General features: G+C 38.8%; 1 protein-coding gene and 1 long non-coding RNA gene across 5 annotated transcripts in view; one reads left to right on the forward strand and one right to left on the reverse strand.

Moving 5' to 3' along the window:
• Positions 1-506: 506 nt before the first annotated feature.
• Positions 507-8670, forward strand: LOC142759475 (uncharacterized). 2 transcript variants are annotated; one of them, XR_012883141.1, is made up of 4 exons: positions 507-741; positions 3882-3954; positions 5688-6185; positions 8490-8670. It is a non-coding gene; the product is annotated as an uncharacterized LOC142759475 (long non-coding RNA). The 2 variants fall into 2 exon arrangements; XR_012883140.1 differs by having other exon boundaries at positions 5924-6185.
• The window catches only part of PEX5L (peroxisomal biogenesis factor 5 like), a 286049-nt gene continuing 272788 nt past the window's right edge, over positions 1392-14652 (reverse strand). For all 3 annotated transcript variants that reach the window (XM_075861664.1, XM_075861663.1, XM_075861662.1), the window contains 4 exons: positions 8495-8660; positions 7737-7894; positions 3487-6243; positions 1392-2123 (listed from right to left, as the gene is read on the reverse strand). In XM_075861664.1, the coding sequence (XP_075717779.1) occupies positions 6039-6243; positions 7737-7894; positions 8495-8660 (529 nt within the window). In that variant the 3' untranslated portion in view covers positions 1392-2123; positions 3487-6038. The remainder of the gene's footprint in view (positions 2124-3486; positions 6244-7736; positions 7895-8494; positions 8661-14652) is intronic.

The raw sequence follows: 14652 nt of genomic DNA on the forward strand, positions 1-14652 counted from the left end.
ATAAGTATGATGCTAGGAGCCCGGCTCCCTGCACTGTGTTCGGTCCGGGACTTGCGGCCGAAATACGTCCGTCAATTACGGACGTAATTAGTGTGTGTGCACATACCCTTATAATGAGATAGGGAGGAGAGCACACAGGCTATCAAGATGCTTTCTCTATACTCTGACCTGCTGTGTCCAGCCCCCGGATTTGAGTCAGAATTTGCAGGAGACCAGCTGTCTGCAGGAGTTACACAGACTCTACTGCAGCCAAATGTTGACATTTTTAATAAAGACTATTTAGAAAGTTGTTTAATTTTGCATTTAGGAAACGAATGAGCAATAAAAAAAAAAATATATTCAATTCAAAGGTGTACATAGCCTTTAAGGAGAATACATTTTTGAACACGTTTGCTGATCTTTTTTTATTAAGCAATAAAAAGAAGATTTATAGATTTATGACTGGGAATTTTGGTTTGACAGGTATATTTAGCTTAAAAGTTATTATCTCCATGATTCATTCCCTAGAAAAATAGAGAAGCAATCAAATAGGGTTATTTTAAGACAGGCGATGCAATCACAGCAGAGGAAGAATCTAATCACAAGGAGGAGTGAGGATGGAGACTGAGAGTTCGAGCTGTAGGACAGTGTGGAAATGTCTATAGAGACACTGGATTCTGATTAGAAGAAATGAAGGAATATACTTTAAGAAAGTCTGATTAGTACTGGAATCATCATGTCTTTCAAGGATGTCTCTTATGTGTAAGTACGATGATTCTTATTTTATTAAACTCTACTTTATGTACTGTGATGCTCAGAAGTCTAGAACCAAATGGGACCAAAATAATAATATAAAGTATACATTGTAAAAATGAACTTTCAGTTGACCCCTTTTCAGTTTTAGTATATTTAGAACCATTCAGCTGTTTGTAAAATAATTGCATTGAATGAAACGTAAAAATTATTTTTACTACACACATGAAATTAACATTTTATAGCAGTTGATTCAGTTGTAGCCAAAAATACAGTGTAACTTACTTAAAGAGGTATTGCCATCTTAGAATGTTATCGCACATGGGGTAAACACAGACAATTGAGGGCCCATGTGCATAAACAGCACGTAACCCTCTTCCGCCAGCATTCCTGCAGATTTATTTTTTCTACGCAAAATGGATAGTCATCACAACCCTTGTAGTCTAGGGTAGTGAAGAGGTTAATGGTAGCATCCCATGTTATCTAAGACAGTGAAGCTGTTTATGGTTATATCCCCGGTGGTCTAAGGGTATGTGCACACACACTAATTACGTCCGTAATTGACGGACGTATTTCGGCCGCAAGTACCGGACCGAACACAGTGCAGGGAGCCGGGCTCCTAGCATCATACTTATGTACGATTTTCCTCTCCCTGCACATACCCTTAAGCTGGAAAGGGGTTAATAATAACATTTTTGACTGAGATGATGCAGTGTCTGTGTATCCTGTGGAGAGTGTTAGGCTCTGTTCACACGGAGTATTTTGCAGGCAGAATTTCTGCCTCAAAATTCCGTTTGGAAGTTTGAGGCAGATTTTCCTCTCCCTGCACACCGACTTTTGCTGCGTTTTTCGAGGCGTTTTTTGCCCACGGCCATTGGGCGCTGCGGGCATAAAACACAGCAAAATACGCTTTCTCTGCCTCCCATTGAAGTCAATGGGAGGTCAGAGGCGGAAACGCCCGAAGATAGGGCATGTCGCTTCTTTCTACCGCGAGCCGGTTAAACCATCCCCGCCTCCCATTGAAATCTACGGGAGGCATTTTCGGGCCGTTTTTGACTAGCTTTTTGGCGCGGTTTCCGCGTCAAAAAACTCAGTGTGAACTTAGCCTAAGAAGGGGAAGGGGTGAGAGAAGCAGAATATTTGGTTTAAAACCTCCTTTAACAGGCTATATATCCACCCCTGTAATTGCATAATTTTCGGATATACCTTATCTTTTTAAATTGGAGGGGGTCCTACCTCTGGGAGCCCTGCAGATACCAAAAATTAAGGACTGAGGCTGTGCTGCAGTTCCCTGCACAGTGGGTGATTTACTGTGCAAGGGAAATCTGTGAAGGAGCTTAAATAGCACTGCGGCCCCTTCATTCTGAGGATCGATAATGGATTTCGGCAGTCTTAGGGCGGGTTCACACATAGCGGAATTTCACTTAAATTCCGCTGCGGACACTCCGCAGCGTTAATCCGCAGTGGAGCCGTTTCTCCATTGACTTTCACTTTAATTTAGCAGTGTTCGTTTACACGATGCGTACAATTCCGCTGCGGAGCATAGGCTGCGGAGCGGAATTTGTTGTCCGCAGCATGCTCTGTCTGTTGCGGAGCAGTGGCGGACTGGTTGCGGACTCATGGCGGAATTTCTCCATTGACTTCAATGGAGAGTCAAAATTCCGCAATGAAGTCCGCAGATCTTATGTGTGCTGCGGAGCGTATTGTTTTTACTACCATGACATTTCTTCATTCTGGCTGGACCTATGTATTTCTAGGTCTACAGCCAGACTGAGGAAGTCAATGGGGCTCCCGTAATGACGGGAGCGTTGCTAGGAGACGTCTGTAAATAGTCACTGTCCAGGGTGCTGAAAGAGTTACGCGATCGGCAGTAACTGTTTCTGCACCCGGGACAGTGACTACCGATCTCAATATACATGTATCTGTAAAAAAACATATAAGTTCATACTTACCGAGAACTCCCTGCGTCTGTCTCCAGTCCGGCCTCCCAGGATGACGTTTCAGTGTAAGTGACGGCTGCAGCCAATCACAGGCCAAGCACAGGCTGCAGCGGTCACATGGACTGGAGCGTCATCCAGGGAGGTCGGGCCGGATGCCGAAAGAAGGACGCGTCACCAAGACAACGGGCGGTAAGTATGAATTTCTTTGACTTTCACTAGGGAAAGTGCTGTCCCTTCTCTCTATCCTGCACTGAATAGGGAGAAGAGAAGCACTTTTCCTGCAGTCCGCAGCGGCCAGTCCGCATCAATTTTCTGCACATTTTGTGCAGATCCGCTGCAGAATCTGCAACGCAGATTCTGTGCGGCATTGATGCGGACAGTTGCGGAGGAATTCCGCCATGTGTGGTCATGCCCTTAGGCTATGTTCACACGGAGTATTTTGGGGGAGGAATATCTGCCTCAAAGTTCCAAACGGAATTTTGAGGCAGATATTCCTCCCCCAAAATACTCCGTGTGAACAGCAACTATCGCGCCGTTTTTCGCCCGCGGCCATTGAGCGCCGCGGGCATAAAACAGCGAGATATACGCTTTCTCCTGCCTCCCATTGAAGTCAATGGGAGGTCGGAGGCGGAAGCGCCCGAAGATAGGGCATGTCGCTTCTTTTTCCCGCGAGGCAGTTTTACTGCTCGCGGGAAAAAGACGCCGACGCCTCCCATTGAAATCAATGGGAGGCGTTCTCGGGCCGTTTCTGCCGAGTTTTGCGACGCGGTTTCCGCGTCAAAAAACTTGGCAAAAGACCCCGTGTGAACATAGCCTTAAACTATTTAATTTTTAATTTTTTTTATTTGAAGGATGGGGCTTTATGTCTTTGTTTCATAGTACAAGTCCTTCATAGTTCTTTATGTTTAATTATTATTTTTGTTTTTAAGTACATTTACCAAAATACACACAGCGGGAGATTTATTAAGCAAAATGTGTCAGAATTGCATCAGAAATGGAGTTGATGGCACTTTTAACACCTAGCTCGATATTGTGCCATCTTTTGGTGCAAAATATTGGTGTATAAGTGCAACCACAGGGTCTGTAAGGACGAGAAATAGCTCTGTTCATATTAGCGCCATGTTTTCCATGGCCAAGTCAGGATTTGTTAGGATCCATTTCAAAATGGATTTGTCAAAGTTTCCAATTTTCCTGTTTTCTTTATGGCAGGAATAGAACAGCAGATTTAACTATTCTTACTCTTAAAAAGTTATGGAAACCCGATGAAGTGGAGACCTAACAAGTGAGTTCTGCCAAATTGATTGTCACATCACGTACCATTTTTATTTATTTGGAGCAACTTGACTAATTTTCACCACCTCACCTATGACAGTATTGACAAATGTCCCTATAGTTTTGTTTTTCACTCCCTCTCCTGATCACCTAAATATTGTTTGTGCATAAATTTAGGCAGGATAAAAGTGGCATATATATGTAAAGTTCCACGCTACTCAATGGCAAAAATTTGCCTACATTTTTAAAATAACATTTTTTCAAGTCTCCTCTCAATAGCATAAATTACACATGACTCAAAGCATTTGTACGGGTTGTCATGTGACTGCCTCTGTGTAGACCTAGTCTAGGAAATCTGAATTATGTTACCCTCTATAATATTTTTTGAACAGTTTTTTAAAAAAAATTGACCTCGCAGGTCAAGGCTAGTCGCAGGTTTAATAAATATACTCTGAACTGAGGAACTGTGTCACATGGCTAAAATCTTTTCTGGTGTCTACATATTGTAATAAACAGCAAATTGCAAAGCCAAAGTTCCTCACTTCCCTGCCACCCACCCCCATTGCCATCTATTCCTATATATATATATATCAATGGAAAATGCAATGTTATTTTTTTTTACATACTTATTTTTGACAAACGAAAAGGAACGTATGTAGGCAGGCATGTGGGCACATAGCCTGGAGTGGACCTATAACCATAAGTTTAGGTTTAGTACATTGCAATAATTTTTCAGAAAAATGCTAGCTCTGTCTGCTACGTAAAAATACCTTTCTATTTTTTATCATGGCAGCATGCACACAAATAAAGAAGCATTACCGGTACTTATTCTGTAACGCTGTCACTTTAAAACTAAACAACAAATAGTTTTCAAAATAGATAATATTTCTAATATAATGTAAATATAAGTGATACTGTGTTTCATAGGAATTATGATCTGTATAAGGCTCTATATGATGTTCTTCTATGAAAATATTGGAATGCTATTGGATTATTACACCATATCATAACTGATTCTTTGCCGTAGTTTAGCAGTGTCTAAATTAGTAGCAGGCATTCTTTGGTTCTATAGATAGCAAGTTCCAGCTTGCCATGCTAATCTCAGGTTACCATTAGTTGACATGGAATTCTGGAGAACCACAAACTGCCTAACCTCGGTCAATATGAAACTATTTGAGAATTTCTTTTCATTTTCTACACTAAAACCATTAAATAATTCAGAATACACAAAATGGTTAATTTAAATGTCTACAAAATATCTAAGCAGAATATATTTGGTCCTATCCGCCATATTGGCATGACTTTTAATTCTTCAAAACTACTACTACTCGATGCAAAAACATTGCATAAATAATACATAGACTAAAGTGCAAATGTACAGTCACAAACAGGCATGTTATAGCCTCAGTCAGTGCAACTTACTGATTGTGTAAAGTAAAGTCAATATCAAATTTGGCAGTTGGCTATACCTGCGGACAATACAACTAATGAATCTGTTAACAAAGGCAACTAGCGTCATTCTGACATCGCTCTCCACTTCACACTTTTTCCCTGTAGATTTATTGTGACGTGCATTGGATCCTATAGGTGGCATTTCTTGGAAGATGCACCCCTAAATTTATATTCTGCCAGTTTATGCAAAGCAGTACTAATAAAACTACATAATATCCACTAAGATCATACAGGCTGTCAACGATATATAGATCCTCATGCACGAATCAGGAATTTTTCCATGTTCTGTAGGTGACTGCAGTGCTAGTTTATATAGAAAGCACCTTCAAAACATTGACATCCAGCGAGGAATGGAAGAAGAACGGCAGGTTCGATGCCTGAAAATTGAATAGGTCTCTTGTATACAAGTCATTTACTATAAGAAGATTTCTATGTAAATATTAATTATTAGAAAGATTGTTTTCTTCAGATTGTACATAAAGTAGGATTCATGTACAGCGCCTTGTTCATTGTGCTTTTTGTGTCAGATATAACCCAGCAAGCTTTGGGGAAAAAGCCAAGTTATCATCCTTTGGAAGTACTGAATATTATGCCCAGCTGAATACAGTGAACATAACTTTATTAGTAAAAATAGAGGGGTCTTCAAGCGTCTATATTAAATGCTCTTAAGAGGACATCCAGGTCTCCCACATTGGTGGCATGATAGAGTTCTGGTTGGTCCATCATAGATAGAGCTATCCTGAGTGCAGCCCAGATGTTGCCTGAGATTACAGGATGCTGAGCTTGCTGGTGAGTTCGACTTTTCCTCTGCAGATTTAGAGCTGTCAGGAAGTTGCTAACAGCCTCTCTAGAAAGCAAACATATAAATTATAAAGCATGCAGATACAACTTAATCTAAAATCACAAATGCAAAAAGTCTATAAAATAGTCATCATGCTAAACCTAATCAAAAATCGATGTCATTTACGTCACTAATTCTTTAGTGGGCAGAAATACTGAGTCATTTCAAGCTGAACTGTTGTCATGGGAAAGTCTCCAGTCAGAGATGACGAATGATAGCACTGGTATCACTGCCACGTACAGCATATAGAATGAACACCAGGAGGACACTCTTCTCCTGGTGAAGACGTGCAAAGTTTGTCATTTTGCACAAATGATAAGTGTATAAGAATGCAGGTAAACTTACATAGATCTTGAAGGGGTTTTCTGGGAGTCTAAAAAATTACCCTAAATGTAAAAACTTTGAAAAAAGAAAAAAAATATCCAATACTGACCTGTTTAAGCCCCAGCCGCTCCAGCGCCGACGTTCCGGTGGTCCACTGGTCCTTGTTTATTTTTCTGCAGCAATGACGTCCAGTACAACCACTGCAAAAACTTTAGGACAGCATCCGTGTGGCAAAAAGTAGTAGTGTTTATTAACACATCCAAAATATACAGAAGACAAAGGCCACGTTTCGACCCCGCTGGAGTCTTTTTCTTGCTTGAAAAAGACTCCAGAGAGGTCGAAACATAGCCTTTGTGTTCTGTATATTTTGGATGTGTTAATAAACACTACTACTTTTTGCCACACGGATGCTGTCCTAAAGTTTTTGCATCAGTTAAGGAACATCCGCATGGGATTTCCGGATATAGAATTTGCATCCCATTTGCTGCAGTGTGGGGAGTTCCTGATGCAGCGAGTGCTGCGGAAATGTCTGTATACGTCCTGTACAACCACGTGATCGTGATGTCATCACTGCAGGACAAGTGAGCAAGGAACACCGGATCGGCAGCGTGGGAGTTAACAGGTGAGTACAGGTTTTTATTAATTTTCATCTTTAACACGCTTCCTACTGTCAGGGTAATTTTTTAAACTCCTGGAAATTCACTTTAACTAACTGACATTATGGTGCACAAAAAAACGTTCATTAATAAATGTCTCCTCTTTCGATGATAAGGGCCCTCTGATGATGAGCTGACCATGCAGATCTAACTGTTGTCAAAAGTAAAATGGTCAGTAGGTCTTTATTTGGCATATTACATGGTGACCATTGAAATCATTGTGTTGTTCATGTAAGAGGGTCTCCGTATATTACATTCATGAGCTTTAAAAGAGCTATCGGATGAAACAGAACAACCGCTTTTACCAATACTCCTGATGGTAGATCCTGCCTTATTTTATTTTTGGTCAGAATACAAGGTACACTTTAAACTAACATTCATGTACATGAGGGAGTGAGATTATAGAATGGGGTGAGAGGCGGGTGTTGAGTAGAGAAAGGTTGGTGGAATATAGAAATCTTCATTACAATGGAATCTGAATACAATAAAAAATTTTGTAACTCATCCCTCATTACTAACCTGTAAGCCCCAAGATTAATGCAGCTTATTCCTAAATTGTATCTGGATCTAATGAAACCTGGTTGTATTTCTAGAGCTTTTGTGTAGGCTTCTACGGCCTCTTCACTTCGATCTCCATTTGCTAATGTTGCACCTAGACGGTTCCACAATGAATAGTCCTGTCAAGAAACAAGTAAACTGAAACACATTCTGACAACATAAAGCATATGATAGTGTTGCATTATTTTAGGGTTTCAATTTACACATTTTGTAACACCTCTCTACTATGTAGAAAAATAAAAATATTTTATTTATACTGTATTTACATTCTTGAAAAAACTTATATCGCTGCAGTCTGCTGCTTCATTCGCTGATAGCCCTCTCTTCAAAACATCGGGTAGTGACATCACGTCTCTGGCAGCCAATCACAGCACAGCAGAAACCAATCATGGCGTGGCCTTGTGGATGAAACATCACAGTGCCATGATTGGCTGCCATGATCATGTTTATTATGGAATTGACTTCACTACTCAACGTTCTAACTGGTGAATTGGGAAGCAGCAGGCCACGGTGGGGGAAGCAGTCTTTATTAACCATGTAAGTATATTTGAAATATTTTCCTGCACAGATCACAGTAAAAGGTCACAAATTCAACTAAATCTTGCAAAACCCCTTTAAGGAATAAAAAAACGTAGATGATAATTTAAGTAGGTAGAAAAAATATGCCGTTGATGGTACAGGCTTTTTTCCCCCCTTTTTTATTCTTCAAAACAGCTTACATCTGGTCGGACCATAACGGCAGAGTTGAAGGCATCCACAGCTCTATCAAACTCTCCACTGAGGTTGAATAAGACTCCCAGTCCAGTCTGCAAGTCAGGATCTATTAGATCACCATTCTGATGTGCTGCTTCCAGGTACAAGTCTTTCACCTCTTCCAGAGAAGTACTGAAATAAAAAATATTAGGCTCAATTATTTGACACAATGGATACCACAAACTGTATTGCCTCTATTATTATTGACTTTGCTAACAATAAATACATTTTGCTATTAATTTTGAAAAACAGTTTGTGTTTTGAGTGATGATGAATAACAACACTTCCACGTTGACCATGACATAAATAATTTAAAAAAATGATAAAAATGTCAAATAATATAGAAAATATATATTATTGAAAAAGTGCTATTGATGCTCTAAGACAAAGCTGGAAATATATACCCGTTCCCTAAAAAGTTTGCCAATTTTGAAGTTGTGTTTCACATGTTTAAATGCTCCATTTTATTATGTGATTCTCTGTTACCTATGAAAACATAGAGCTCCAAGTTTCCACAGCGCTGTACTTCAGAATAGCTATCATAGGACACAGTTTAATCTGTGGGAGCATTTGAGTTCTCCACTGTTCAGATTAGAGAGGGGGTGAACACTATGTACCCCACTGGCCAGGGACTACAGCTGTCTAATTCTTCAAAAACCTATGATTTTATAACGTAAGCATAAGCAATTAGAATTAGCAAAGAGTACAAATTCTGTTGTAGTAGTATAGAAGGAAAAGGGAAATGGGAGGAAACCTCCAGCTCACCGATCTGACACTCCTGTGTTGGTAATCGCCCGGGTCAGCCGCGACGGCACACGGCAGCAATAGCAGAAAAAACCAGAAATGATCCAGCGATAGTGATATCAAAAATGGGAAAAAACTAGGTTTCCGCTTTATTGAGATGCAAGCTGTCAGAGCTTGGAATGGAACATCAGGAGGAAAAACAAAGTGGTGATGCGGCAATAGATTAGCCTACGCGTTTCAAGCACTTAGGCTGTGCTCTTAGTCATGGCTGTATCGAGTGAGCTCTTGCAAGCTGAGAGTGAATAAATACCTAAGAAATTGGAGGTTGAACCTTGGACGTAACAACTCTCTCAGGTGTGATAGTTGCATATCAGGAAGTAAAACCTCCGTAGCGAAATAAAATAGAAAATGTATAGTAACTTGGTTTTATATAACGATGTCATCAATATAAAATGATAGAATAACCACCAGATAAAGATAAGGAAAATATAAAGTATATATAGCTTTGTACAAATCATATAAAATCGCTGGGATTCATTATAGGATCACATCACTGAAGCTTGCTGAGCGGCACCCGACACATATCCAATCATGGAAAACATGTGAAAAGAGAAGAGAAAACCATGGAAAAATGTAACGAATATATACATTTGGCATAAGGAAAAACAAACAACTGTATACAAGCAAATAACATGTATAAACACATGAGAAGAAAACATACATATGTTAAATAAAATTACGATAATAGAAAAAGTACCTCCGGAAAATGCCTGATACTTAGAATGACAAACATATTTACGGCATATTAATTCTTATTATGGGGAATATATAATGATAATGATGATGATATACATAAATAAATACAAATGAATAAATGTTAATGTAACCCCATAAACTAAAGAGATCGGAGAAAATATTTCTATGTTAAATCAAATGAAACAAAACAAAAAAGAAAAATTGATGTATAAATAATGATCAATGCATAATAATTATGAATAAATGTATGTAAACTCCTGTAATATATATAAACAAATTTTATTTAGGATAAAAAAAGGGAGCTAAATCTCAATGTGGAAAACCTTGTATACGCAATTAGAAGAATAAAAACGAAAAATCTTGGTGTGAAAATATCAAAATGAAGCCGACATTGGTAAGCAAATAGATGAAAGTATATATATATAAATATATGTTTAAGATTGGAAAAGCTGAAGTATATTGTCTAAGTTGATGCCTGTACATGAAGATATCAATATATCAATTAAATCTAGGATCTAATGAAAGAGTACATGGAAACTAACCGCGGTGTTACAATGCTGTGGAACTGGACTATAACGTAGTAGATAAGTGCATGAATGCATAATAGTGTTGTATTATAGAAATATTGGACCCTTGAGGTAAACAGGATATTTTGTTATGTGAGTCGAGTGTATATCAGAGATAAGTGCCAGCTAATAGATGAAATATACTACAGAAGAGGGAAATTCACTATTATCGAAAATATGATATATTAATATATTAGTTAGAAGTTATAAGACAGATAAATAATGGAGACTAATCTGTCATAAAGGGAACTAGTCTGTAAATATTAATAATGGAACATTAGTTCCTTACGGAGATTAAGACCATTTGGGAATCTGGTGTTCAAATGGTAAATCCAAAAGGCTTCCCTTGTCAATAGTCTATGTTTTAGATCACCTCCTCTGATAGTTTTGATCATTTTTTCTATACCATAAATTTTGAGAGAATTAATATTTCTGTTGTGGCAAGTGATGAAATGTTTGCTAACATTTGAAATGTTAACGATAGCTGGATTTCTGATATAACTCAGATGTTCAAGGATTCTGATCTTTAGTTTCCTTGTGGTACATCCCACATATTTTAGTTTACATTGTGAGCATTCCACTATGTAGACCACATGATCACTATTACAATTCATATGAGTTTTAATTGAAAAGTTGGTCGTGTCATGGGAGTCAGAAAAAGTTTTTGTAGTTTTACTGACCGTGCAAACCTTGCAAGGGTGGGACCCACATTTATAGTAACCTTTATAATGCAACCATGTTGGAGACTTAGCTTTTGATGGTAAACAGGAGGGGGAAAGAATATTCCCCAAAGTGGGTGCCCGACGAGAGACTACTCTAAAACCATTTGCTAAGATGGATTCTAGTTTAGGATCTTCAAATAAAATAGGAATATATCGATGAACCATTGCGCGAATTTCAGAAAACTGATTGCTGTATTGCAATACAAGCGTAGGTTTAGATGTATTTTTTGATGTCGAAATATCCCTACTTGTTTTATCCTTCTCAAGGGAGAGTAAGTCATTCCTATCCTTTTGATTCACAATTGCTCGAGCCCGATCTAGTGTCCATTTTTTGTAACCTCTGTTTGTTAATTTGTTATATATTTTTTGTTGTTCCAATAGAAAACCCTGTTTGTTAGTGCAATTCCTCTTTGCCCTAGTCAGTTCTCCTACAGGAATAGACGAGATAGTGTGCCTAGGGTGACTGCTGGTAGCATGAAGGATTGTGTTGCCTGAAATTGGTTTATGGAAAATCTCCGTTTGTATGCCCTTATCTGCAGACCCCATAAGTGTTAAATCCAGAAAGTGAATAGTGGAGGAATGGTGAGTGTATGTAAATTTGAGATTAAATCCATTCAAATTGAGAAATTCCAAAAAACCAGGTATGGCAGATACATCTCCCTCCCAGATGATCAGGAGGTCATCAATGTATCTGCCATACCAATGTATAGAATGAAAAAAAGGATTGCTGGCAGAAAAAATTGTGATTTCCTCCCACCAAGCCATAACCAAATTGGCAATGGAGGGGGAGAACTTAGCACCCATTGGGACTCCACTGTTTTGCAAGAAAAACATGCCCTCATAAATGAAGAAGTTGTGTGTTAGCAAAAACAGTAAAACATCTGACATAAAGACCTGTAGTGTCTCTTCATATGCACTATATTTGGATGTATGATGTTGTAGTGCTTGAATTGCTATATGATGTGGTATAGAGGTATATAATGCCACAACGTCACAACTTAACCAGGAGAACTTGGGCTCCCAGGGTTTTTTGTCAAAGATGTGTAACACATCCTTGGTATCTCTGAGATGTCCAGGGGTCCTTTGGACAAGGGGCTGTAACAAGTAATCGAGCCACTCAGAGAGTTTTTCTGTGAGTGACCCGATACCCGAAACAATAGGGCGCATGGGTGGCGGAATAATGCCCTTGTGGGTCTTGGGTAAGGCATACAAAATCGGAGTAGTAGGGCTCTTAATAAAAAGATAGTCATATTGTTTTTTAGTTATGGTGCCATTCCCTAGACCTTTGTCAAGCAATTTGATAAGACGTTGTTGAAAGATAGTAGTAGGGTTAGAATCCAATTTGATATAAGTATCTGTATCATTTAGCATTTCTGCTATCTGTTTAGTATATATACAACGATCCATGATGGTGATAGTTCCCCCTTTATCTGATTTGCGAATAACAATATCAGTATTATTTTTTAAGCATTTTATTGCATCTTTTTGATCTTGTGTAAGATTGTGCTGTGATTTTGTTTTATGACTGTTATCAGCAATTTTATGTAATTCTCGCTCCATAATAGACTGGAATCTTTCCATGGAGTCAGTTCTAGACTGAGTAGGATAATACAAAGGGTTAGATAACGGAAATTTGCTAGCTGAGATATCAGAAGGCAATACATTTTGTTCTGCAAGATCAACCAAGTCAGATAGAGTAGCTTGTTCATAAAACATAAGTGAACGGAAAATGTTAGTGTCACATGGATGAATATCTGGAGTGACAGGAAAATTTTCCGTAAGTGTATTAGTGTCTATAGAGAAGTGCCTCTTAATGGTCAAGTTGCGTGTAAATTTGTTAATATCTAACAAAGTATGAAAAACATCAAAATCTTTATTAGGAGCAAAATTAAGACCAAGAGAAAGCACTTCAATCTGAGTGGGAGAAAGAGGCGTTTGGGACAGATTGATAACATCCATAGACTCATTCAAAGTCTCTGATTGCGTAGTCGACGTGGCAGTATGGTATCCGTTGTTTCTATGTTTCCTGCCCCCCCTGCGCCCGCGTTTTTTGGGGGGCCACGTCTGACTGGAAAGGAGTGTCTATACGAGCCAGCTTCTTGCGGTAAATCAAAGTTACACATCTTTGACAAAAAACCCTGGGAGCCCAAGTTCTCCTGGTTAAGTTGTGACGTTGTGGCATTATATACCTCTATACCACATCATATAGCAATTCAAGCACTACAACATCATACATCCAAATATAGTGCATATGAAGAGACACTACAGGTCTTTATGTCAGATGTTTTACTGTTTTTGCTAACACACAACTTCTTCATTTATGAGGGCATGTTTTTCTTGCAAAACAGTGGAGTCCCAATGGGTGCTAAGTTCTCCCCCTCCATTGCCAATTTGGTTATGGCTTGGTGGGAGGAAATCACCATTTTTTCTGCCAGCAATCCTTTTTTTCATTCTATACATTGGTATGGCAGATACATTGATGACCTCCTGATCATCTGGGAGGGAGATGTATCTGCCATACCTGGTTTTTTGGAATTTCTCAATTTGAATGGATTTAATCTCAAATTTACATACACTCACCATTCCTCCACTATTCACTTTCTGGATTTAACACTTATGGGGTCTGCAGATAAGGGCATACAAACGGAGATTTTCCATAAACCAATTTCAGGCAACACAATCCTTCATGCTACCAGCAGTCACCCTAGGCACACTATCTCGTCTATTCCTGTAGGAGAACTGACTAGGGCAAAGAGGAATTGCACTAACAAACAGGGTTTTCTATTGGAACAACAAAAAATATATAACAAATTAACAAACAGAGGTTACAAAAAATGGACACTAGATCGGGCTCGAGCAATTGTGAATCAAAAGGATAGGAATGACTTACTCTCCCTTGAGAAGGATAAAACAAGTAGGGATATTTCGACATCAAAAAATACATCTAAACCTACGCTTGTATTGCAATACAGCAATCAGTTTTCTGAAATTCGCGCAATGGTTCATCGATATATTCCTATTTTATTTGAAGATCCTAAACTAGAATCCATCTTAGCAAATGGTTTTAGAGTAGTCTCTCGTCGGGCACCCACTTTGGGGAATATTCTTTCCCCCTCCTGTTTACCATCAAAAGCTAAGTCTCCAACATGGTTGCATTATAAAGGTTACTATAAATGTGGGTCCCACCCTTGCAAGGTTTGCACGGTCAGTAAAACTACAAAAACTTTTTCTGACTCCCATGACACGACCAACTTTTCAATTAAAACTCATATGAATTGTAATAGTGATCATGTGGTCTACATAGTGGAATGCTCACAATGTAAACTAAAATATGTG

This window comes from Rhinoderma darwinii, chromosome 4 (genome assembly GCF_050947455.1).
Source record: "Rhinoderma darwinii isolate aRhiDar2 chromosome 4, aRhiDar2.hap1, whole genome shotgun sequence".
NCBI classification, from domain to species: domain Eukaryota; kingdom Metazoa; phylum Chordata; class Amphibia; order Anura; family Rhinodermatidae; genus Rhinoderma; species Rhinoderma darwinii.